This window comes from Ambystoma mexicanum, chromosome 10 (assembly GCF_040938575.1).
Source record: "Ambystoma mexicanum isolate Mex_15411 chromosome 10, UKY_AmexF1_1, whole genome shotgun sequence".
Taxonomy (NCBI): Eukaryota; Metazoa; Chordata; class Amphibia; order Caudata; family Ambystomatidae; genus Ambystoma; species Ambystoma mexicanum.
Genome location: NC_090932.1, coordinates 117,357,985 through 117,384,297, shown reverse-complemented (window position 1 = coordinate 117,384,297; position 26,313 = coordinate 117,357,985). Strand labels below are relative to the sequence as shown.

The window sequence follows — 26,313 nt, the reverse complement described above, 5'->3', positions numbered from 1 at the left end:
CCAATTGAAGCGGACAGTCATCTTAAAATGGGTGATGATTAAAAGCACACGCTAGCTCCGCATCGAGAATAATGTATTTACTTTACAATTTTTTCCAAACATTTTGAGCATATCAAGACAAACAATTCACCAATCCATGTAATGCAACATTTTGTAATAACCATACATTGTACCTACCCCTCTTCATTTCAGCTGGAAGGAAAAAAGAAACCCATTTAGATTTTCATAAAAACCTATGTTAAAGCCTTCCCAAAAAATGAATCGCACTGGCACGCCCATTTCCATATACATGGATGTTGGAAGGGGTGGGTCAGGGTGGGGTTTGCGGTTGTGAGACACAACATACATCATTGGCCTTCACTTTTTATTGTAAAAAACAAATAATCTGAGTCGATCAAACTGTATTGATAATTGGAGATTCTCACTCAGCAGTGTGTAGGGTCAACACTACTGATCCTTTATTAATCTTTTTTTTAAATGATCAAACATAAGTTTATTTTAAATATAAAATCCATAAAACAGCAAAAAGTCAGTAAAATAAGATTATCAAATACTTTAAAAATAGGATATTGAAATATAACACTATATAATAGTTTAGATAATTTGCATAGCCTGCATCCTACATCTTACCAACATTGCATTGTGTCTTTATCTTGCATGAAGGAAAAATAGCCAACAACACATTGGGCCTCATTACGAGTTTGGAGGCAGCCATGCTTCGGTGGTTCAGGTCCGGGTTCCCTGAATGGGGAAATACCGGGCAATTCTGACATTGGAGGGCCCGGTATTTGCTCCTTCAGAGAACCCGGACCCGGACCTTCCCCATTCGCATTCGAGCCCCCATAGGGCTCAATGGGGAGGGAGCTAACAACGGGCCCGTTAACAATGGGCCCGTTGTTAGCTCCCTGGTTCCCTCGCGGGACCCGCAATGGACGTCTGGTCTGACCAGACGTCCAGAGCGGGTCCCGCGAAGGAACCTCGTAATAGGGGGGAATGGGATTAACGGCGCTGGCACCATTACCGGGGCCGTTAAACCCATTCCGCCCGCCTTGTAATGAGGCCCATTTCTAAAATTGAATGATCTCAAAAGGGGATTATAAAAGTGCTCGAGGAATGTCATCAAGAGGTCAAAAAAGCATCATGTCCATATTAGACTCTATAGCTAAGGACTCGCATGTAAGCAACAATTGATTTTCGGTTCTTTCATGCTTGAGTGTTTAATGCTAAAGACAACTGGTGGAATTGTAATTTAATGATCAGCTTCCTGATGTAGCCACCAGGAAGTCGTTGTGGCATAGGATTAAATAGTTTGCCCTATTCTGTTCAGAACTATATAGGTGAGGTAACTATGCTTTGACTGATGACTTCCAGTCAACAGGTGATACCAACATAAGATCTTGCTTAATTTTCAGAGCCTTATTTAACATGCATTTTGATTAATTCCAACATCACAGTGGTTCAGACCGGCAGAATGTTAGTAGGCACAATATACTTATTAACATCTGCAGTGGTTTATGTCGATAGGAGTTACTTCCTGTTTATATTGGCAGCAGGACAGTTTTCTTGTGCAATTCTTTGTATGCTGGAACACATGTTTAAAACATACGAGTGGTGACTAAACTCAGAAGAAATTGCCTACATTGTCTCACAGACTTTCCAGATAGAATTTTGGGAAGTTTCTACACCCTACAATACGAATGTCCCATGCTAGTAGTCGGACTGTTTTGTTCTGATCAGGTACTATTGTACATACACTCTTCCATCTTCAGACAATATTTCAGTACTAGCCATTATACCAAGCACCTTGGTATATACGATAAACTGAGACATGCCAGCCACTAATACCCTCACTGTCATCAGTAAAGTTCAACCCAATTGAATTATCATTCTGGAATGCCAGACTCTTCTTCTGGATCAACTCAATGTGTGCCATTTTACCCAACATGTACACTAATCCCAGATCATGTACCATTACTCGCCTCTGCCAGAAAATCCCCTCATTACAACTTGGCACACCATAAATGATCTATCTCATGAATGCCTGCTCTGATCTTCTCCTGATCCAACCTTAACTTTAGTAATGCATATTTATTGCAATAGGCAAGCACATTCAATCAAATTGCCTTGCAATTAACAGTACAGCAATATAGTGAACATGTGTTTTGTCTGTGCTCAGAAGGAATCCTTAATTACAGCACAGCTAGTTTTATGATGCTGAGTATTTTAGAATGTTTTATAATTGGCTCACGCAGATTTGCCACTCCAATGCAAAGTTCCCACTTAATACCACCCTCCAATTTTGGGCAAAGAACAAAGTACTGTATTCAAATATTGACATTTAAATGAATTGGATCAATTTTAGACAATTGTGTCTCCAGCTTTACCCTGGAAACCACTACAACCTGGTATATATAAAATCATACAAAACATTTTCCCAACCTATGTAAATCTCCTATCTTCAGTCCACAAAACCATCCACTTTCAATCATAACAATCTCCTTATAAATATGCTATGTTCTAATGTAAACTATACTTAATATTTGTGCTTAGCATTGATGACTTTGCTGAATATCAAAAAGGTCTCACTAAAATATTGTGCTAACATGGTTAAACATTTGATTGTTCTCCAGCATCAAGAAATGTTTGAGACAGGAGAAAAATATAGATGTTCACCAACTCCCCTGTGCAGATGTGTGAATATATGAGCCATGTAGATGTCACTTGAATATAGGCAAAGACCGGCTAACATAGGACTGCGTTAGGCCATTTACATGTAAAAAGTGACTCATTTGTATTGGCTCATATACGGTTGGATTCACAAATACTGTCTTCAGGAATATATATTTATAGTTATAAACCCACATGTACACTATATTTCCTGCATGTGTGGCTGAAGTTCTCTATAGACCTGTATATGTGGCTTTCTGTAAACCAGGAGGGTGGTGTGTGTGTTAGTGTGTGTTAAGGTTTTCAGTCGCTTTAGATTTCTGGGCTGAAGATGTACTATTCTCCGTTAACAAATATTTAGTTGAAAGCCCTCTTCCCTTCTACACTACACCTGACTCTGCCTAGGCATTGACCTATGGGAGAATGCAGAGGATTTGCACTTTGAATAGAATTCATTCTTTCAATATACATTTCATCACGCAAACCTCCAGACTATTCTATGGCTCTCAATGGAATGAACTGTTTGATGTCTCTCCAGGCAATATTACAATGCATTATATTATGGCCCAATGTGGCTCTGCAGCGATTCAAACTATTACTTATATTCTCCACTAAAATGTAACTTTACCAAGGCAGTCCCATTTTAAAGTGGCAGCCTACACGTTTTCCGTTTTTTACATTCTGAAGTGGAATGGACCTAAAACCAACCAAATGTCACTTTTTATTTGTTATATACACGAGAAACACACAGAATTAGCATAATAGCACACGTGTCCCTACTTTCAAATTATACCCCCTCTATATTCCCAGTCATTTTCCCTTCCCAGATTTTACCCTGATCAAAGTTGTACAATTTTGGGGAATGGGTGGGGGTTTCTTTTGAATTACCTTTTTAAGATGCATCTTCTGATTTTGGAAGAGTCATCCAAGAACCCAGTCATGCAGGTATCATTTTGTCAGCAAGCTCTGAATTCAGGTGTTTAGTTTGGAAGTACATTCCCCTGTGCAGAATGAACATCCTTCTATGGCAGCTCTGTTTTTTTTTTTTTTTTTTTTCTCAATGGACACATCTGTCCTTTGTGTTCTCCAATCTCCAGTTTCTTTCCCTTCTGCCTCTTTCTCGCTCAGTATTCCATAATGCAGACTTTTCCTCTTTCTCCCCTGGATGTGCTCTTCTTATTGGCCTTTACCCCGCCCCAACTCTTAGCATAGTTTTCCCAGTCACCTAACCAAAATGGATGGGGCAGCTGCTCTTTCAAAGAAGACGCTAATTTTGTTTTTATGCTCTAACCTCTGACTTATCAGATAAAGTGTATATGTTTAGATTCGACACACCTAGACGAACACTTTGATATATTGCATAATGGAATCCTAATACTTTTTGAATTTTTTTATACATTTTTTGCCGTTTCAAGATTCTGATAGAGATTTCTTTGTTACAGCATATCTAAAGCTCGACGATGCAAGGATGCATTTTATTCCTACACATTTGTAGGCATTAGTTGGTTCATGTGAATGCATTGAGATTCCTAATGTATGCACTTGAAGCATTTCCCCCTCAAGAGGGCAGAGTCGACATAGTGTCTAAATATTATAAATTAGTGACCTCCTTGGCTGACCTCGTCATATGCTAATGATTTCTATGTATTAGTTGTTGTAAAATAAAGCATTTGACATCTCTTTGAAGCAAGGCCTGGTGCTTTTGGTTCATGCCCAAAGACAATCTACAGCGAGCGATTGCACACTGATAGGCTGCATTGAATACAATCAAGAAGCATCTCAGGGTGGTCTTTAAAAGCCATCTGGTCTAACTATAGCCGGCAACTCTTTAGTTTCTATCCATTTTGAACTGAACTGGGGACCATGAACTCCTTATGTATCCCTATGTGTGAGAATAAAATAGTACAATGCAATTTCATTCTGCTCTTTCAATCCAGCTATTGTGGCCTTAATTCCTTCATTTATAATCGCAGACCTATCTGTTCCATGTGCATCGCACATCAAAACAAAATTAATAGAATTTCCATTCCTATTCTTGAGTTTCACTCAACATAATTTGAATGACTTATTGAAATAGAGAATTGAGGAAAACATTATATATTTTCACATTGACCGTAATACACCGTTTGCTGTAATGACATCTACATATACTATTCACATTGGAAAGACACATGAAGAAATTTGAGTATATGTCGGATTAAATGGCTTGGGGGTATTCCTTGCAAAATAACTCCATTAATTCTGGGCCTGCCTTTCACATATATCATGGATCATTCTTTGAACACTTTTGAAAACCCCCATATGCTCTGCTCCAAAGATGGTACATCTTATATTAGACTGTATAGATAAGTTGCCTGGAAGGCCTTTCCATTATAATCACTTTAGTCCTAATCTTTATTATAAAATGCCCAACACTGCTTTGCAAATAAAAAGTCAATGTGTAGCTTAGCTAGTAGCCCTTCTTGAAATATCAGTGGCAACACTACATTTTCCAGAAATCTATGTCGATGTTTTTTACACTGCTATTGGCAATAGCAGATGACATTTTAAGTTATATCAAGTATTCTCTATATGTATTTAAAGTGCTACAAATACTTTTTTTTGGGGGGAAAATTCAAAATAACAGACTCAACCTGGTTAAAAATAAATTCACATTTTGTATTTCAAGACTCATTGTATGTTAATCTTTTTCTCTGCAGGCCTCCCCGAGTCCAGAGCCCATTAACCGACCCCTTTATGGAAATGCAAAAGTAAGCTTTCAAATTAAGTTTGCAAAAAAATGAAAATATTAAAATCATCCTGATTGATCAAAGATATATTTTTGCTACTGTTTGTTTGAGTTTAATTTTTCAAGTAATTGGTCAGATTTATGGTGCATTACTCTTCGTTGTCTTAAAATTTTAAATAGGAAAATGTATTTGTAAAAAAAAAAGCTCTGAGCACATTTATTTTGCCTTCTTTTAGGATCTGTTATATCAACATATTAATTGAAAACTTTGAACATATACAAAGTGATACATCAGAAAATACAATAAAGTAAATGCAACATTTACTATAAATGATTGGCCTATTCCTACTCTACAAGCTAACAGTTTAGTATGCATGATACATCCTCTCCTTCACAAAAATGACCTACAATGCTTTTAAGATTGTCCATCCGATTAAGCTGCTGAAGGCTCGCCGAAATGCTCAGTCAAAACTTTTAAAAATTGCATTTCCTTTGGATATTCTCCACTTAGTAAAATCATGCACACTGATCATCGGTTTATAGTCAAAAAGTCGAATCCAATAATGTCGAAAGTCAAAAGGTCGAAAACAAAAATGTCAAATTTTTTTTTGGTTGCTTTTTTTTTCGAAATGTTCCCCCCAACCCCCCTTTTTTTTACCCCCTTTTTTTTACCCCCTGGAGCCCAAAAAAAATATATAAATAAAAAAATAAAAAATTCGAAATTTTTGTTTTCGACTTTTTGGATTCGACATTATTGGTTCGACATTATGACTGGACACCCTGATCATCATAATACATGCTTTGCTCTTCTGGCATCCACCCTAAGAAACACCATTTTGTATCAATATAAGCTATGCAAGATTTAATCAAATGGTGCTTAGTCTCTACTACCCAGGTGCTTTCACATCAGTGGCACATGCAATGTAATTTCCCCATGTGTAATGGGATAACATTTACATTTAATGAGGCTGGTCCTTTATGTGCTCCAACTTGTCCAATAAAACCTTCAAAATATAGAGCAAGCCTTCGACACCAAATACATATTGGTGTCAGATTTCCTTCATGTAATTGTCTTTAGTTTAATATTTCATGTTTTAGCTTGCAAGATTAATAGTTTAGGTGAGGATAATTTAGAAAACCTACACTATCTGTGGTGTGACGTATATGCCTTCTCTTTTGTCTCCAAGTACATTTTGCATCATAATCGAGAAGGTAGTATCCTATGCAAACTAAATGTATCCAATATAAAATTAATGATCTTAAGATGGCGTGTTTTGCAAGTGAGATTATACATTATTTGTTTCTTACATTTTGCATTGATGTACCCTTTACGTAACCCAGATAATGCCTCCACGAAAACAACTCCATCTTGGTGAAACGAGGAACTCCAAATGGTAGTCATAATTTGGCATAAAAAAAGATTACTTTCCCCATCCTTTGCTTCATAGGCCGATGTGACAATTTATATACACCTACACCATACTGCTAATCAAAACCCAACAGCGATGTCATTCTATTTCTTCTATTGTTCTTTACTTTTCCTTGGTGCATTAACACAATCACTTTCAACTCTTAAGAACTTCTAATCCCTCACCAATTCCAAAGGTTTGCGATCTAATAGCCCAAACCTTTTTGTCTCAACGATTTTCTTTATTGTGAATCACAAGTTGCGTAATTTGGAATGTTTATTTTGAGACTGTTTTTGCCTTCCGAGGGCCACAGATATATCCCCGAAAATACAGTAACCATTGCAATCCAATCTGCTGTAATGAGGCCATCCACATGTGCTAGTAATTGAAAATGTGTTTGCCTCAGTTTGAGTTAAAATCCACAGATCTCTAGCAAGACTGCCAACAAACAAAATTTCAAACTCTTGCTACCCCACTTTGCAATAAAACCAAACCACCACAGAACAATCTTGATAAAGGGCTAGCAACATCTTCTTTAATCCCTCCACCATTCATGATCCCAGCAAATTATTTTTGCACAAAGGAGCGATATACTCACCATCAAAAAAGGGGTATAATCAAACCTCCTGCAACATGTGTTTGATTTTTCCCTCCATCCAGAATAATTTAGCAAGTAATAAAAGCAATGAGGTATTTGCAAAGTGTAGAGCCTTGTTGAGGAATCCCTTTCAGAACTCTTTCTCTTCTACCCATTCCATCAGTGCTTCAAAAAGGGTATTGGCTAGAATTGTACCAGGAACATAAAGAAACGCAGTGAGACTGAAGATCGATGGATCAATATGTTATAACGTGGAACCCAGGCCACCTGGATATTCATGGGCAAAGATGAGCCAAAGCCTCCATTTGGTTCTAATTGCCTTTGGACCTTTTTGAAATTGAATAACACAAAGGAATTGTATTACTGGAAACTATGTGAAACACATAATAAACAATGCCCCAACTCAGATAAAACTATGGCCCATAACTAGGTGGGTTTACTTTTTCACATCCTTTTCCAAAAGATATTTTCAGGGTGGTGAACCTTTTTAGAAAAGTAATTAAAACAATTAAATTGGCATCTTATATCGTGCTTAATGCTGGAGTCCAGTCTCTTGTGGGACCGGTCTCAGAAACTGTGCTGCTTTGCTTTGTTCTGCTACCAAGTGAAGGGCCTTGCACGTGATCAATCTTCCCGGCCTTGATGAAGCCTCTGCCATTTCACCTATGTTGTATTGTAAGTAGGTGTTTCTTTTTATTGATTCTAAAGGGGGCGTTGTTTGCTGGAAAATATGGTTGGAGTTGTGATGGAAAAAATAGCTTTCCTCACTTCAGATATCCCTTTAGTGGTGGAGTCCATTCTGTGTTTGGCAACTGTTCTGTTCAGGTCTATGCCCCCCACCCCGTCAATGAGGGTGTTGAATGGAAGAGTGCTGTAGTTCCTCTGTGAATGTCCTCTTCTGGGGTCCGCCATGGTGAATGGAGCAATTACCGCCCCATTCCAAGGTTGGCGGGGGCGGTAATTCCCCGTTCACCATGGCCCTTTCCCATTCCATTTTAGCCCCCTATTGCTCAATCGGAATGGGGAAGACGGTAATAACGGTACTGCAAATTGCAGTACCGTTATTACCTCTAAAGTCCCTTTGTGGGTCCTGTCCTTAACGGCTGGTTTTTCCAGCTGTTAAGGGAGGACCCGCAAAGGGACCTCGGAATAGGGCGGTAAGTGATTACCGGCAACGGTGCCTTTACCAGTACCGGTAATCCCTTACCGCCGGGTCATAATGAGGCCCAAGATGTAAATTCTATTTAACAGTCACTTATAGTTAAGCTTGAACTATCTGACCATTTTGGCCTCTGACTTTCTGGTTTGCTTTCCCCTCCTGCAGAGCTTTTAGAGTAGACTTGTTTTCCAATCAGTATTCCGGCTTCTATTGTGACACATACTCGCGTCTGGGCTGTCCTCGGGTCTAGTTTCCCCTTCTTAGGATAGTTATGCTTTTAACCCATCACAGATTCTTTTCAGTTTTGGCCCCTCCTAGACCTTTCACTGTATTAGCACCTTGCGTGCTTCATCTGTATCCTTCGCTCCACTTCATTCTGGGACCCTCTTAGGTCCTTTAATTCTCTAGGTATTCCTCTTTCCTGGGCATTCACACATATAACTCCTCAAAGGGTTTTAGCAGTGTTGGGAATTCCTAGGCCCTTCATTGGATTAGCCCCCCGTGGGCTTTGTCATTGTCTTTACACCCTCATGGGGCATTCTTATTCTGGGTCCGCATGGGTTGTTTGACTCTCTGGTTTCTCCCCTCCTCAGGGTGTTGCACTTGTAACCACTCTAGGTTTGGTAGTAGCTTCAGCCTATGCCACGCCCTTCATTGCATTAGCCCCCCTCAGATTTTCATGTGCCTCCACACTCTAGCTACTTCCAGTCTCCAGCTGCTTACCAATTTTATTGTGGCAGGATGTTGCAGAGTCTTCCAGTGACAGAACCACAAATCCAACATTCTTGCTATTGGGTCTCTGCTCATAGTTCCCACAGCCAAGCATGTTCCAGTCTTCAGCGTCTCCTTTCCTGTACTGTCTGCAGCAGTTTCTTCCTTGTCCCTCTCAGCGGCTCTGATCTCTCCTCCTCTGACCTGGGATCAGCAGTGTTCCGCAGGCTCTCCTACCACAATGCCTCCAACTTGTCCTGCCTCCAAGTGGCGGTGAAATATTGCGTCCGTCCTCTTTGCTCCAACACAGACCTCTGTTCTCTAGCCATGGATTGGCTCTGCCTCTCACTGTTCGGCTACAGAGCCTTTTTCGTTCGTGCTTGCTGTGAGAGAGAACCGTATTGGTCCTGTGCTTCAGGGAGGAGTGTCACACAGTCAGAAACCAAGCCAAAAACGTTTAAAGACCATTGTATATTATTATAAGGTTCTACTGCCATATATCCTGCAAAGATTGGTGATTCATAAGAATAGGGAGATATACGAATATTACACTTGCAATCTCCCCTAGTGATTGTGTTGTGTACCAGGCTCTCCTCCCTCCTCTTATAAGGTGTGGCTACTCCGTGGGGAGAAGGGAAGAATTCCCTGTATTTGATTCATCACAATGGTTATTTGCTAGATTGGGGGGGGGGTATATGGCAACATCAATAGGTTGTTCCATTCAGTCATTATTTTGAATTGATGCAGAGTGTGGCCAGTGGCTGTGCCATGGCAAGCGTCGATTGATGAGATATAGTGGAACACCCTTTGGCATGTGTCATGGGTCTTTTTGTGGCAATTATTTAATAGACAGTTGAAGTAAAGCAGTTGACTGAAAGAAGGTATTTAGTATAGCACAATGCTTGCCCCCTGCTGCTATTGGCAGGAATCCCTTCATCTGTTGTCTGTAAGGGCATTAGCAAAGTTGGCTGCAGGACTTTATCCCCCAGCACAGCTTAAAGACTATGATCATTCCTAAATTGTACCACCACCACTGTACATGATAAGGATGCCAAAAGACAATGCAGGTTTTTGCAGCCTTCTACTTTTTTCTGGCACAGAACTTGGAGCTGATAGCTCGTACCAAAGTGACATACTTTTGGTGATATGCTATTTTTACAGTATTAAAACAAAACAAGAAAACAAATTGAACAATGCATGTTGTAATTACCTAAAGTTGCAATGTGGTAGTAACACATTTAATTTCGAAGTGTTTTTAGATCGACCAACATTTTACATATGACTCTGGCGAGTTGAAAGGAATGGACTTCTGGGCGGGGATGGACTTCAGTGTGTGAATGAGACTCAGGGTAGGAATTTATGAGATGAGATTTAGATATGTTTCCAATGTGTTGTTTTGGAGCGGGATAGATCAAAGCCGTGGATTGGAGTCATAGCGGGTAGCGGATGAGATCCCCTCCATGGAGCATAGCCAAGAAAAATGTATGACTATTAACTTTGGTTGGGGAGAGAAGTGAAATGGTGTCTCAAGTACAGCGTGAAGATGTCAAAGTTAACCAATCCTATTGTATCACTTGCACCTTATCCCTTAAATAACTATTATAGTATAATTTTCTTTAGAACTGTGGGGCAATCTTATAAGGCCACTGAAGTATCGTATGCAGAATAATGCAATTGTTGTCCATTACGATGGTATTACAACATTAAGATGGTACCGTTACATTATGATTACATTACATAACGAATGGCTTATGATAAATTACAATCTGGATGTATTAGACCACTATTTCAAAAAGATCTCTCCCACAGACTTTCAATTACATGATAGCTCTGTTTATAACATTCTTATATGTTTTTATTTTAACCCCTAATCGAAACCGTTCTCTGCCGGAGTATAGGGGGCATTGCCTGATCTAAACAATATAAGTGCCTTTAAGTATTATTTACGTGTCGGCTGAATCTCCATGTTGTCACTCCAAATAATAAAACAATATTTACATCGTTTTATTATTTAGGATCCTTTTTCCACTCCACCAAAGGAACCAATATATATTATTAAAACTTTAAACATGCTTTTATGTTAAATGAAATTATATTTTATTTATATCGCGCTGGTACACAAGTGTTTAAGAGCGCGACAAGGGAGTGTACAACCACCTCCTTTGAGCATAGGGCTGCTTTCTGGTGCTCACTATAGATTTGTGGTGGGATTCAGGAGGCCAAACTTGAAAATAAATGTTCTCTAGTTTTCCTTCTTCAAAATGTTCTTATTTTTTTTTTTTTTGTTAGCCTATGAAGCCGAACACTCCACCACCTCCAATTCCAGTAGCCAAGGCAGCTGCTCCCAAGGCATTAAGCAGTTTTGTAAGTAATGTCAAGGAACATTGTATGCTGTTTCACTGAATTGCATGCTTTTTGAATATTGTTTAGCTCATTAATGTTGCATTCGCAAGGTGATGATGCATGTAATTCCCTTGAGCAAGCCCCGCGGTTGGAAGGTGAAGCTCAGAGATGCAACTACATCTATAGGGCTAAGTTGGGATATGAAGAGTTGAGGTACAGGGAATATGCAATGCCTCAAAGCCATGTTGGGGATAAATAAAGATATTTGAATTGAAGTGAGGAAGATCTATAGGTGATTTGAGCTTCCTGTTGATCAGAGGGGGTCATGCACTTTCCTAACGGGGACTCAGGAAGCAGTTCCAGAAGACTTTTTGAACAACCAATCTTAAACAAAGTGGCTTTTAGATTAGGTACTGAGCGAAGTGGACTTTTTACTGATTTCCTGATGAAAATTTGTTGTATTCATGTATTCATTTATATAGCGCCTATACACAGTTCCCGATTCTTAACTTGGCGCAGTGAACGTGCTAAAGAGTACGATTCACTGTGCCAGATCACTATTCTTAAGTGGGCCTGGGGATCCTCGTAGTTCACGACAGTGCACCGTGTGTATTGCGCCTGTTTTTAGCTTAACGGGCGCAATCCTGAAATCTCGGCAGCATTTTTGTAAAATAACGACATATTCATTATTTTACAAAACTGCTGCCTCGAACACTGGTGTATATGAACACTTTAATGTACACCAACCAAAGTAAGCAGCTTCAAGGTTGCAGGATACAACGTTGAAGCTGCTTACTTTGCATATGAAAGTGTTCATATACACCGGTGTGGTGTATATGAACGCTATCATGTACACCAAAGTAAGCAGCTTCAATCTTGTATCCTGCAACGTTGAAGCTGCTTACCTGCACTGCAACAAGGCTTCTTGTGGCACTCCTCCAGAAAAATGGCACCAAAATGGTACCGTATATGTGAACCACTTTAGCGCATATATTAAACTGGAGGTGTGCCTCAAGAATACCAGTTTAAAGAGTCAAGTAACGAATGTGGCGGTTGCTAGCTTGGTTTCCAACCCATCCTAGCAACCCCACATGCATTCCGAAAATGGAGCAATCCTACTGACTTCGGAAGATTGCGCCACCTTCAGAATAGGTCTTAAGTAGCGAAAAGGTTGTTAACGCTTTTAATTACCTTTTTCGGTACTTAACACCAGTTGAGAATTGGGCCCAGAGGAGTGTTTCAAAGCACTAAAGGAGGGAGGGGGGGAGAACACACTGGGGGGAAAAAAACAAGTCTTTCCGAGCCCTTGACCTTCTGAATGATAGAAGCCTGCACAGAGCAGGAATAAGTGCAAGTGATACATATAACAGTGGAGATAACTCTTTGATGCCTGACGACAGACCTTAGTTTTTCAAAGTGCCTTAAACAAATGGGGTAAAGGAGGGGGGGCAGGGTAGAACAGACAGGCTACAATGCTAAGTTGCATATAGGGGGATGGAGGAGGGGCATAGTAAGGGTAGACTAATACGATGCTCTGAGGCGAAAGCAGAATAAAAGTATAGGGGAGTGGGCACGTAGGGAGGAGGGGCAACATGCTCCCCTTGGAAGCAAGGCGACTTGGAGCAACACATACTCGATCCCTGGGTCCGTGCTTAGACACCTCCTGGCTATTAAGCACGTTATAAATAACCTATCATACCAGGAAGGTGTAGGGTATTGGAAATGGAGGGGGGGGCAGTACACAGACAATACATGGAGTATAGCTGAAGGGAAAGGGCTAGCAGAGAGGGTGGGGTGCGAGAGGAGGGAAGGCAGAGACAGGGCAGGCAGTGGAGGCATCAAATGGCACAGCCAATTTGACTTTTGACAGGACAGGTGAAAACACCAGCTGGACACAGCAAAGTTAGAATTTTGCAGGATAGGAAAATCCTAAACAGCAGCTGGACACGATTAAATACGAAGTTTGGCAGGCAAGGTGAACACAAGCAATGCCTGGGCACAACTATATACGAAATTTGGCCGGCAAGGTGAACACAAGCAATACCTGGGCACAACTATATACGAAATTTGGCCGGCAAAGTGAACACAAGCAATACCTGGGCACAACTATATACGAAATTTGGCCGGCAAGGTGAACTCGAGCAGTACCTGGGTACAAGTAAATACGAAATTTGGCAGGCACAGTGAACACAAGCAGCAGCTGGGCACAACTAAATACGAAATTTGGCAGGCACAGTGAACACAAGCAGCAGCTGGGCACAACTAAATACGAAATTTGGCAGGCACAGGAAACAAAAGCAGCAGCTGGGCAAAGCAAGGTTCGAATTTTCACAGGACAAGTGGAAACTCATGTAGTAACTGGGAACAGTACTTCTAACAAAAAGTATTGGTAAGATTGATTAAGGAGAAACATTTCAAACACTTACAGTAAATACTAAGTAGTACAGGTTTTTAATATGATTTGCAGCAATGGAAAACTATGGATTGAGTTGATTTCCAAATGGGAATGCAACTGGGATTGGAAGAGATGCCTCACAACCACTCCCTTTCTTTTTAACATTCAATTGGGATTGAAATTCCCTCCTGAAGACAGTCCAGCATATATGTTTTGTGCAACAGAAACATGTATGGAAGGAAGTTCCTTTACACATAGACGAGCAATAATTGTGCTACGCAGAAAAGAAATGAGTAACTGTGATAATTGTTTTTCATCAAATGTACTCATATAATTGATGGCCTTTTTATAATGATTTTTTTCATGTGTTTGATAATTGTATTAATGTGTTTGTTTTATTGAAATGTAACAGTTTGCTTAGTAATAAAGCACCATTTATAACCGTTAATGTCGTCCTTCATGAATTGTTAATCACAGTTCTGCAACATTCTGTACATATTGTTTTCTCTGTATTAGTATTACAGTTGTGGGTGCCTAATATTCGAGAAAAAGCAGGCAACCAGTCAGATGAGTCACAATATTTGTTGTTTATGCATGTGTATATTAACCAGCTTTGTAACCCGATCAACCATCAGATGCATGTTAATTCTAAGAATTTGTTGGGTTCATTTATTGCAAGTATTTTTGCATTATTTCATGTAAAACCTTTTTTTTATCCTAGGGATCACAGCTTAACACGCCTCCATCTGTTCCTATGGGGAAGCCAGTTATGCCAAAACAACCACCAGTTGTACCACCACCTCCACCACAGGTAAATCCTAGTCTGTCACTACCAAGTTGTTCACTAATTTGCACTGAAAAGTCTACTCAAAACTAGGGATGTCGTCTTCTAAAGCAGTACAATATACCCTTTTTGGGTCTTTGACATTCTTAGAGTGCGTAAAATCCCAACTGTACACCATCGCACAAGGGAATACTACTACTCCTCCCATATCAAAAGACCAAGATCAGGACTGACACTATGAACATTTGTTTATTTTCAAATTACAAAAAAATGTTCATTAACTTCAAGCTTTACTTAGACTGCCATAAACCTATCTCATGGCTAAATATCCTCTCTCAAAATGTTTAATATTTTCGAGTCAGGAGAGCCAATGAGCGAATTCTTAAATTTCAGTTTCAACATTTGAAATATATTTGCAAATAGTTGTCAAATCTCAAGACCTCGTTTGGTTCCCACAAGCCTCTTTATAACTGTAGATATGGCATCCTTATCCCCAATTCATGTTAAAAATGTTCCTTTGCCAACATAGCATACCCCTAACTTTAACTGAAAACACAATTCAAATTAATGTACCTGGTTGCACATAAACATCTGAACCAGTGAGAAATGGTATTTCACCCTTTCTTATCATATCACTGATATTTCCTACATGAAAACATTTACTAAATAGAAATGGTTATTTTTTCCCTGCCCTTGTGACATAATAGCAACACAATTAAAAGGATACATTGAGTATATGTCAATTTGTACAGAATACAGAACAATTGACAGTATGATCTGGAAGATAAACCAGCAAACTAAAGGCCAAAAATGTATTCTTTCACAATCTTTACCCATTTCTTTTGTCCATATTCTTATGGGCCACCGATGCATAACATGCAGGGAGTGAAGGGATGAGAAGTGTCATAAACCCGAGCAAATCAGTGTAGTGTCGAACGTTTGTTGTTTTACCACATGCATAGTAACTTATTAAATAAAATAACAAGCAAAGATGTGTGGTTTTAATCATGAATCCGATGTGGCCAGTAATATATCATCACACTCCAAGAAACCTCTTTTGAGGGCTCAAAACTCAGGTTTGATGTTGACAAGACAGCCACACTGCCTCTTTTCTCTGCCCATCACCCTTTCCGTCCAATAATAAAACCATCTGGCGTATTGACACTTTGTCCACACATAATACGTTGCTGTTAAACATTCTGTGTTTGTGACCACATAGAAGGGATGGTGTTAGGACTTCGATCCAGGAGCATGCATAGCGTAGCCCGGTTCTGTCAACTGATGCCTTCCTGTCTTGCTATCGTTTTCTGCGAGTACGGTTACTGTGTGTGAGAAATGGATTCAATAACTTCATATACTTTAAATTGTGATCCACGCTGGCCAACTTTGTGTGTTAGCATACATTTGATAGCCTTGTGCTAGTGTCTGCATATTACCATTTTAAACTTGTACTGCAGTTTTTGCAGACATCATAGTAGGCGGAAGACGGTTTGTCCGGGTTGTTAGTCAATCTCAGGACTGGTTCACTTTTTCTTTTATTTCCATAACCATTCTTAATACATTGGATGATTGAAAGAAGAAAGAAAGTGCATACAATTTTGCATTTGTGTGAACATTTTAAAAGGGAAAAAATGGCAAACTATCAATTGGATGGGAATCGGGTGGTCTTTCAAAGTGATAATAATATCCTCAGTCTTATAAACTGTTTGTGTATTCCCTTCTCTTTAGGCTTTAAAGCCCCCTACCAGTCGAACAAAAATTTGAAGCACTGAATGTTTTTTTTTTTATTTTATTTTTTTTACCTGCTTGGATAATGACCAAAGCCGTCGCTGCCTGCCTGGAATCATGGCTGCAACATTCAACTTGTTTTAGAACATGCACTTTAGGGTTTTTAAGGACTAAATCATGAATATTGTAAGACGTCTACAATATTTTATCAACAGAGCTGTTCTCTTTTCTGCATTGCCAATTGTCTATTGCCAATAGCCCAATGCATTGTCTACCTGCCAATCATCGGGCAATTCTGCAAGGTACTGTCTTGCTGAGTGTCTGTGTTCATTGACCTTGTTGGGACACATTTGGGAATTCTAGTAATGCAGTGCAGTAGTCCAACACCTTTCTGTTTTACTGGGCTTTTAATGGTGTTCAAACCTAATTGCTGGAAATGCTCCTTTTTTAAGCACAGTTTTGTGACATTTCTGCATGTGATTGAAACAATCACTGAGTGTGTGGAACTGTAATACATTAAATTTGTTATAGTTATCCTAGAACTCTGCAATGTGATGTCTTCTATGCGCATAAAAGCCTGATTCGGGTTACCACTAGGTAACGCAAACTATAGCCTTTGTTCACATCCGTGTATTAGCTTGATCTACATAGATGACATGTCAGACCTTGCCTAGTCGTATGTACGTTCTGCAATCACACATTGTATCGGGAGAGCGAGGGAGTGGGGATTCAGCTTTTTCCATCCCCTGCTGTCGTTTGTCAAGTTGATTCGGTTTCCAAAATGACTCTGGATAGTATTTCATGCAGCTACTCCTCTGCATGAAATACTATCTCCAAACTATATCATCCATAGCGATACTGAGTTGCATGAGAAATGCTGTCCTGCTTATTCTCAGGAAGGAATATATTTGTAGTATTTGTTGTACATAACATTGTTCTCGATACATGTCCCACCTACCCATGACCTGTCATTTACCTGATGTGTACACCAAAGAAGCAGTCACACTAATGTATGAAAAGAGGTATTACATTGTTGGTCCATTGAAACGGCTGATGTGTAGTGTTAATGCATAGGTAATTCCAAGGCATGATATGATATGGCATTTATAACACGCCTATACAAAAGTGTTTCAAGGAGCGAATATTTGTACATGTTACTCTCGGTGTACACAATCAATTTCTCAATCATAGGCTCTAAGCCTATATAGTTGTTGAATGTCCAAAATGCACCTGCAATGACTGCACTGTCATGGATGTGAGAACATTGCCTCAATGTTTAGCTTTTTTGCAGTGCAATCTATTTCCTTTCATTGTAAAGCGTGCTATCGATGTCATTGTTGCAGAAACTTTGTATGGTCTCGATTGTTACAGCCTAACAATAGTGGCACATGACTTGCTGTGTTTTGTTTGAGGGCTCACATGTGAAAAAGTCAAGGTGAGAGAATATCGAAGAACTCAACTTCAACTCTAGCCATGGCCACTTCTGCATATGTAATATCCCGCTAAGAGTGTACACAGTGTACGTTGGGTACAGATTGTGGTGAGAAAAGGACGCCTGATAAGGAACAAACCAGAAGACTTTTGCAATGTGTTAATATGCTTTTATACTGCACCAAAACTCCACAGCACTAGTCCCTGAGAACCGAGGCTTGTCTGGAGTGGTATACTGTGCCACCACCTGGGGAATCCAGGCCTTAGTTTGCAGGAAGAACAAACATACCAGGATGGAAAAGCAAGGCGGTGGATATGACCTAAAATGGTGTGATATTTGGGTGATGTTTCCACGGCAAATGTGGGGAAGTACTGGTTGGTAAATAATGTAATGTTGGATGCATGAGGGTCGCAGGTGTGTGCTTAGGAAATCCTGGATGTTTCTTGGTTTAATGGGATGCAAATGCTTTCCTTTGCCACTGACCTGTGTATACAGTTACATCAGCCATCATGCAACAAATCACAATTGATAATAGTAACTCTTCTGAACTCTGGACCTCCCAGCACAGCATCTGCCCCTCGAACCTGAACGTATGGAGATCGCTGAATGTCCCCCAGCTATGTCTCATCACATACAGCACTGAGACTTGTGCTTTTACCCCCTCATCTCCATGCCTTCCTTGCCACATCACGCTTTGTGTCCATGAGATGCTCAAATTTAGCAATACACAAAGCATGAGAATGCATTGCATTAGTTGGCCTAAGCAACCTCTCCTGAAAACTAGGAAACCCAAGCACCTTTAGGGCAGTTTATAAAAGAAAAGAAACGGCCTGTGCAAAATCCGGGCAAATGAAGGGCAACCCATGAAGCAGACAACACTCGTGCCATGCCAGTAAAAAGAACATTCACACCTGAATCCAGCACCTGTATGGTTTCTATCTTCTTAGCATGAGGAAGGAACACCAATTTGCAATCGTGTGCCCCAATATATGATCAGAAGCTATGCTTCAGTTGGGGAGGGGGTCAGGGATAATAGATGTTTTCACTAAGCTTTGGCGGTGTTCTTATTTCAGAATAGTGTTTCATTGGTACGTGGGGCTTTTAGCAAGCACTGCATTGACAGCTTTTTTCTTTTTTTTTAAACGATCAGTGTGCGTTTGTCCAGAGTTTGTGTCGTGTATGGTTTGTTGTGGGAGATAGTATTTTAGTACTTAATATGTAATCGAATCCCAAATTCTAAGCAGCCGCTGACTCTCCAATTATTATCTACAATGCACTGGAAACCACACACCTGGTTTACTCGTTTTATTGTAAATAATGTAAGTAGATTACGTCTGCATTTTTCACGGCACAACATAAGAAAAAATGGCAGCTACCTTTTGTACAAATCATGTTTTATATCTTATTCAACAAGAATACGTTTTACAACAAAACAAGATGCCCTTGCAGCCAGAACGTTATTTGTTGCTTTATTTTTTTTTTTTTTTCTTTTTTTTTTTTTTTAACCAATCACAATTGTGTAGCGTATTTTAGGTGTCCTGGTCAGCAGCCTTGAAGCACATGTAACTGCACAAGCAATGCTCAGCATGCTTTAGCTGGCTTGAAGCAAAGGTGGCAGCCATGACAGTCAGTAGACGCCATTCCAAACTGTATTCACACAGTGGACCAAGAAAGGCAAATGTAGTAAGGGGAGGGAAGTGTGATGAGCATGAATATTGTCACACGTAGAGGTATGGCTGAGGTGAAAAGAGATGGAATGGTTAAGGTGACACATTTGGAGATCAAGGAACAGACAATAACACAGGGAAGATAAACCGACAGTAAAACATAACAAAAAAAAAATGTGCTTCGAAAAAGAAGAAAAGGTGCAACATGGCGTCGTTTTGTAACAAAAATGACACTTGCACTAAGTAAACATAACCCTGTCAAAGGTTCTAGTTCACACCGTGCTTTTAACATTTGAAAAAGTTGTAAATCATACATTTTACAGGGTAATGGCCTCTATTTACTTAGCTTGACACACAAATAGGAGCAGTTTAAAAGAAGTGCAGATTATATAGGAAAAGTCTAATTGTGTATGTGGCACCACCCTTCATTTTTTATGCGAAAACCACAGTATTTGTTAAGAGTGGTTGAGAAAGAGCTGTTGGGTGATGGGAGTATGGAGCGAGGGAGTGTGCCCCCCCACCCCCAACATCAATGTCTATATTTTTACAATTTGTTGGCTTTAAAAAAAATATACATCCCTATGCTTTAAACCTACATTCCTATGTAATTAAGTCATACGGGTAATTGCATTGTTTTTCGTCTCCAGTTTTTCCATTTGTTGTTCATGTTTATATTACTTAAAATGGCCGCGGCTGGGTATGCCAGTGTGACTGCTGACTCTTGGAGTAAAATGGATGATTCAAGCTGAAGCAGAGATTGGGAGGTGAGATGGGGCTTCCTTTCTTCTGCTAGATAGGATCTCTGAAGCAATCCTCCGGATCAACATCTGAATACCTTTTTATTGCATTTGCCAACAAAACCATTGACTGTGGTGGTGAGCTAAAGTGAAAAAAGGCATGCGCTGTTGCTCTGCCACATAGCCTTTTAGCTTAGGTGTTTCCTCAAGATCCGATGCACAAGATTTTTTTTACCCTTGATTCTAGGCTGGGAAATTCTAATGACTTAAAACCGGGTGTGTTGGTGTGTGACGGATCCTGCAAAATGATATTCAGCTGCTTTCTTGCTAGAGGATTCTGCATTCATCAGAGGGGATTGCGGGCCACCAGTTTCCTCTGCGGTCATTGGCCATTGTCCTATGAATTGGTCATGCCAGTGTTCAGTCTACCCTACCACTACCATGCTAGCAGATTCACATTGTTACATATAACCAATTGCTATGTTCTTGGGGGTTTCTGTTAAAAAATATGCCTGGTTTACATTTTCTTAAAATCATTATTTGTTCTTGCCTGAGATCAATGTATTTTAAAAAATATATATTTGTATGTAGAGATGTCCATGTATGAAATCTAGTGTATATGGTGTTGGAGATTTTGTTTATTTTATTTTGTGTATGTATATTTGAATAAAATATTTTGAACTGAATCATTTGAACGAAATGTTTGATATTTCCGTACAATTTTCTTATGAGTTCTGTTTCCATGTATACATGTGTGTTTTTAATGTCTCTCTGAATGGTGACCTAGTTTGTCCCATTAATGCCAGGGGCACCGATAGGCAAATGGCTAGCCATTTAGCGTTTTTATTTTCAAAACAGCCCACAGCACCAATAATTACTGTGGGGAGCTATGGTGCTGTAAACTGCTAGTTTACCCTCACAAAGATGGCGACCAAGATCGAGCATAGATCAACAGACAGGTTTTCAAGTTGGCACTAAGCAACGGCTACGGGGAAGAGCTGTAGCCTCAGATTTCAAAATGTGTAGCCTAAAACTTATTGTTATTATGCACAATATTTTAACAAATATTTCAATATTCTGTGAATGAACTCTGACTAAGCATGAGATTGGTAATATTTGCAACTAAAAAATTATTCGTAGGGCAGCCTTTGTAGCGTCAATGACGCATTTTAGGCCCATTTGCCCAGTAAGGTGATTAACAATGAAATGGAATTGGTTTAATTGTATAGGGCTATTAAATGGTGGTCCCCAAAAACACTTATGCGACTAATTGTGCCAAAAGAACAACATCAGACTACTACCCACTTGCTCCAATTAGTCCACCATCTCTCATCGGTCAGGCCCTTAGCCAAAGATTGTTATTGTTTATTTGTACAACGCTTCTACACAAATTAAATGCTTCAAAATGCTTCAAGACGGGAAGGGAGCAAGGGAATACAGTAGTCATTCAGCCTTGAGGTTTCCGAATGATCTAGCAAAAAAGTAACTAGCGAACTAGGCCTGATGAGATTTCTCCTAGTGCAAGTGCATGAAGTGTTTCAGGCAAAACAGATTAGGGAGAGGAAACAAAGGGGGGACAAGATAGAACTTACCTAGGCCTAGTAAGAGAGAGCGAAATAAATGTCTTGAGGAGTTGGAGCTCCAACTCAAGGCAGAGATAGACAGGGAGGCTGTTCCAAAGGGAGGCACCTGTAGAGGATAAAGATCTGCCCCCAAATCTTTGCTTGGAAAAACAACTTACCAGCAGAGAGTTGGAGGACGACGAGCAGAGGAATCTAGAAGGAGAGCATTAGATGGTGCAGGCCCCGGCCCCTGAAAGCCTTGTGAACTATCCAGAGGGTCTTGAACGTGATCCTAGCTGCCACGGGGAGTCGGTGGAGGGATTTCAGCGCTGGAGAAATGTAGTGCCTGGGCTTGAGGCCAAGGATAGGTCTTTTGGTTCTGTTCTGGATGAGTTGAAGTGGAAGGAGAGTAGAAGTAGGCAGATTGAGAAAGAGGCTGTTGCAGTAGTCCATCCTAGAGAGAACCAGCGCTCTGGAGATGGTGAGCCTTTGGGGGAAGGTGGGAAAAGGTAAAATACCTTTGAGGATGTATAGCGGGTAGTGGGACTTTTTAGAGATGTCTGAGATGTGAGAAGAGAAGTAGAGAGTGGAGTCGAGAATGACCCTGAGGTTTTTGTCTCACTAGCAGGTGGGGGCGCAGGGCCAAGGTAGGCAGGCCTGTGAGAAATTGGGAAAGTGGGGGCAGGGGTCCCAATGAGGATGATCTGTCTTACTGGCATTGAGGGAGAGATTGTTAGCAGCACATCAAGACTGAATTGCAGACAGGCAGTCATGAATGAGCGAGGAGGAGGAAGAGGCCGAGGGTAGCCTGAAAGAGAGCTGCATGTCATTTGCATTAACACTGGAAGTTAGAGGTGAAGTTAGAGATCCTGTGGGCCAGAGGGGCCATGTAGACATTGAAGAACCAAGGGGATAGGTAAGATCCCTGGGGGACACCACTGGTAGAGAGAGTGATAGAGGAGAGTAAGGACCCAAGTTACACCTGTGAAGGACGGTCAGAGAGAAAGGAGGCAAGCCACTTAAGTGACCTTGCAGCCTGTTCTTTGCTCTGGGATCCTTGAGGGAGTGTGGGGTACACCCCCATCTTCATCTGGAGCTTAATGAATAGCCCTTGTTGTCACCCTCTGAGTCACGTGTGTGTAGACCACAAATTTGTCAATTTTGACCTCTTATTTATTGCTGTTGATTTCATTGTACTAGGTGCTATTACTCCTCTCGGCCTCTGGAGATTTGATCACTCCATCTCGCATATACTTTCTGCATTTTTCACTATCCAATACTTAATCTAAGAGAAATGTGTCATGTCCATGGCTTATCCTCTTGACTCCCTTAATGCCTTGCAATTATCCCTTCATCGACATCCTTGATCCCAAGCCAAGAGGCTCCTCCATCTTTCACACAAAGCTGTTTTCCAGCGTATCCCGTCTCTGCAGCCTTGGCCTGTTTCTGATTTGGCTCAGTTAGATTAAATACGAGTCCAACGTCCATCTTTTTCCCCATAGCGGCTTTAGTCACATTATAGGTTATATCGCAGAAAGCTTCTACATGTCTCCTCTATCTTGCGTTCACACATTTATACATTTACATCGCCTCTTTTCACTTTGACAATCATGTTTCTCTTGTTGCTTCACTTACATCTTTTATTCTTTTGAACATTCATTGATCTTTTCAGTGCGTGCATGTGTCTTTAATTCAAGACGTCACTGTGCAGCTGTGTTCTTTACAGTTCTTCAATGTTCATTGTCGTATGTCTACATCCGATATGGTTGTTTGAGTGTATAGCGTCTCTCATACACTTGATGCAGCATTGGGCGAATGCTTGGTATCATACATACAACTCTTTCACTGTCAACATGGCAGAAGTGAGGGGGCGGAGCTTAATAGTGACCTGTTTGTCTGCTCCTCTACATGACCATGCCAGCACCACTAACGCAGGAAAAATATCAATGCCAAGAGCAGTGCATGTCATGAGTGCCAAGCTAATAATTTAAATAATTTAACATTTATATAGCGCCACAAACCCTCATGCATCTGAGTGCTGCTTATTACTCACGGTGTGTGGTGCTTTGGCACTGCCGGAATTCCAACCTGCATCATCAGGCTCTGCACAGATGTCAAAGCTAGCGCGCTACTCGCTGTGCTATGGAACCTACACAGAAGGATATAGCTGCAAGGAAGTTCATTAGTTCAGTTATGATTTTTCCTGAATTTGCTCATCAATTTTCTATGGGAGGAAAGCACATTTTCTCTTTCTGTGGATAGATGGTCAACGTGTTCCACTTGAAACTTATAGAATCAGACCCACCTGTTAACAATGATGTCTTAAAAAAAAAAACACTTATATATTTCTCTTACTTCAAGACACAGCTAGCATGTTGAGTAATTTTGTGCTAGGATGACTGATATCTGTAAAACGCACATATGCATTGTGTAGAGCATCCATCAAATCTAATGAGCCGGTAAAATGTACAGCTTTAACCCCAAATATTCGGACATTGTGTGGAATAGCCCGTGGTTGGTGGCAACACTGGACTAGGAGTTCCCTGCCCAAAAGTGTAACAGGAATGCTCAAAATATTTGGGCCATAGTACTTATTTTGGGCATTACGTGACTGATGTTGAGATGTTGTGGACGTCTATTATTTTGCCATCGTTACCGCATAACGAACCCTGATTCCCCATTCTATCAGCTTGGTATCCACATAACATTGCTGATGTGAAAACGCAGTAGACGTCCTTTTTTTCACCAACGTAGGACGTAACACCATCTTGAATGTGGCACGAAGTCTAGAAAAGTGTCTTGTATCCTCATCTCCTTCATTTATACAATTGAAATACTCTTCGTTTATACTAATAATCGTACATGGTAATATAAAATAAATGGTCTAACTACTTCATAACCATAGTTGTTATTATCTAGATTTAATTAGATGTCATTCTATGTCATCCGGTGGCGGTATTATGGTTCAACTTCTTTAATTCTATTCTTGAAAATGATCGTAACTTTCTCATTTTCTTTTTTCAACTAAATTCCCCTCTTTTCGCACTCCTTTCTGTAGTCAATAGCACTTCTTGCCCTTGGACTCTAGCCACTTCCTGTCCTTTGCTCCACAGCAAGATAAGAGCACATTCTTACTGTAGAGCATTCCTACAATATAACAATTATATGCATTTTCCTCAATAATGTGTATAATTAATAGTTTCTGGTGTACATGTACAGCGTGCTGTTAGATAGAAGTGCGCTGTTCATTATTGCGCAGCATTTTGCGTACTTTTATCAGCATTCGGTATATCCGATGAGCGGCTAGAAAGATTGGTAAGCGTGACATCTGCGCAAGTAGCAGTGAGCTGCTATACCCCACAGTTGGCTGAGCAGGACCCCTGCTGCATTACAAGCACCATCAGGGTCGCGTTTGGCTTGGCAGGACTCAGTGCAGTTCCGGAGGAGGACGGCTGCCCCCTCCATTGCGGGGGCAGAGCCAACTACATGACGGCAGCTGCGTCACTTATGAGACGCGGCTACCATTTTGACCAAGGCTGCGTTGATGATTACACGAGCACCCGCGTTGCTGTGCAGGGGCACGGAAATTCCGGCACTTAAGCCAGAAAGCCGGTGGTGCAAAGATCATCCTGTGAGCGAGACAGCGAGCGCATCATGCGAACGGGGCAACAGAGCCCAGCATGAGTCTGCTCTGTGACACAGGTCAAGAAAGCAGACTGAGACGCTACAACATGGCATTGCTGAAAGCAAGTGCTGCTGGGGAATAAGGTGCAAGCCACAAAAAAAGTAATAATAAAAATAAATAGAAAATATAGCATACCAACAGAGTAGTGAGCGTGCAATTCAACCTGCTTGTTCAGGTATTTGGCACACAGCACCCTGACATTCAGAAAAATGTCAGACTACGAATGGAGTGAGGAGGAGCAAGTGCAAAACTAAGCTGCAAGGAGGTGCTATGAAGCTCGTTGGTTGATGCAGTGGCAGAAGGGGTAAGGCCCATACAAGAAGGAATAGACTCTCTGGAATCCGACCTTAGGCCAGAAACAAAATTGCACCAGAACCAAGAAAGACAGCACGTCCAAAAGGGCTGGTGATGAGCAGAGCCCACAGGGAGTAGGAAGAACAGGAAGAGGAAATCCTCTTTGACTCCCCAGAGTTGCAAAGTGGTAGAATCAAAGGCCCCAGAGGCAACTAATGCATCTGGAAAACTAAAAAACGCTTTCTTACAAAGACCAGCTGTGCCATGCCTCCTGACCAGTTCCTCAGGGGAAGATAATATGGGCAATACAGATGCAGACTCGGATGAAGACACAAGATACTACAACTTCTTCACAAGAAGAAAACAGCAAGCCGGAAAAAGAATGGGCAAGTCACACAAGTGGCATGAGAGCCC

The 26,313-nt window shown here is 40.6% G+C and overlaps 1 protein-coding gene across 2 annotated transcripts in view; it reads left to right on the top strand.

Annotated features, from left to right (window-relative positions):
- The window catches only part of LOC138491214 (zinc metalloproteinase-disintegrin-like VLAIP-B), a 253,879-nt gene extending 236,815 nt beyond the window's left edge, over positions 1 to 17,064 (top strand). For both annotated transcript variants that reach the window (XM_069617601.1, XM_069617600.1), the window contains 4 exons: positions 5,367 to 5,417; positions 11,562 to 11,636; positions 14,732 to 14,821; positions 16,523 to 17,064. In XM_069617601.1, the coding sequence (XP_069473702.1) occupies positions 5,367 to 5,417; positions 11,562 to 11,636; positions 14,732 to 14,821; positions 16,523 to 16,558 (252 nt within the window). In that variant the 3' untranslated portion in view covers positions 16,559 to 17,064. The remainder of the gene's footprint in view (positions 1 to 5,366; positions 5,418 to 11,561; positions 11,637 to 14,731; positions 14,822 to 16,522) is intronic.
- Positions 17,065 to 26,313: the final 9,249 nt, after the last annotated feature.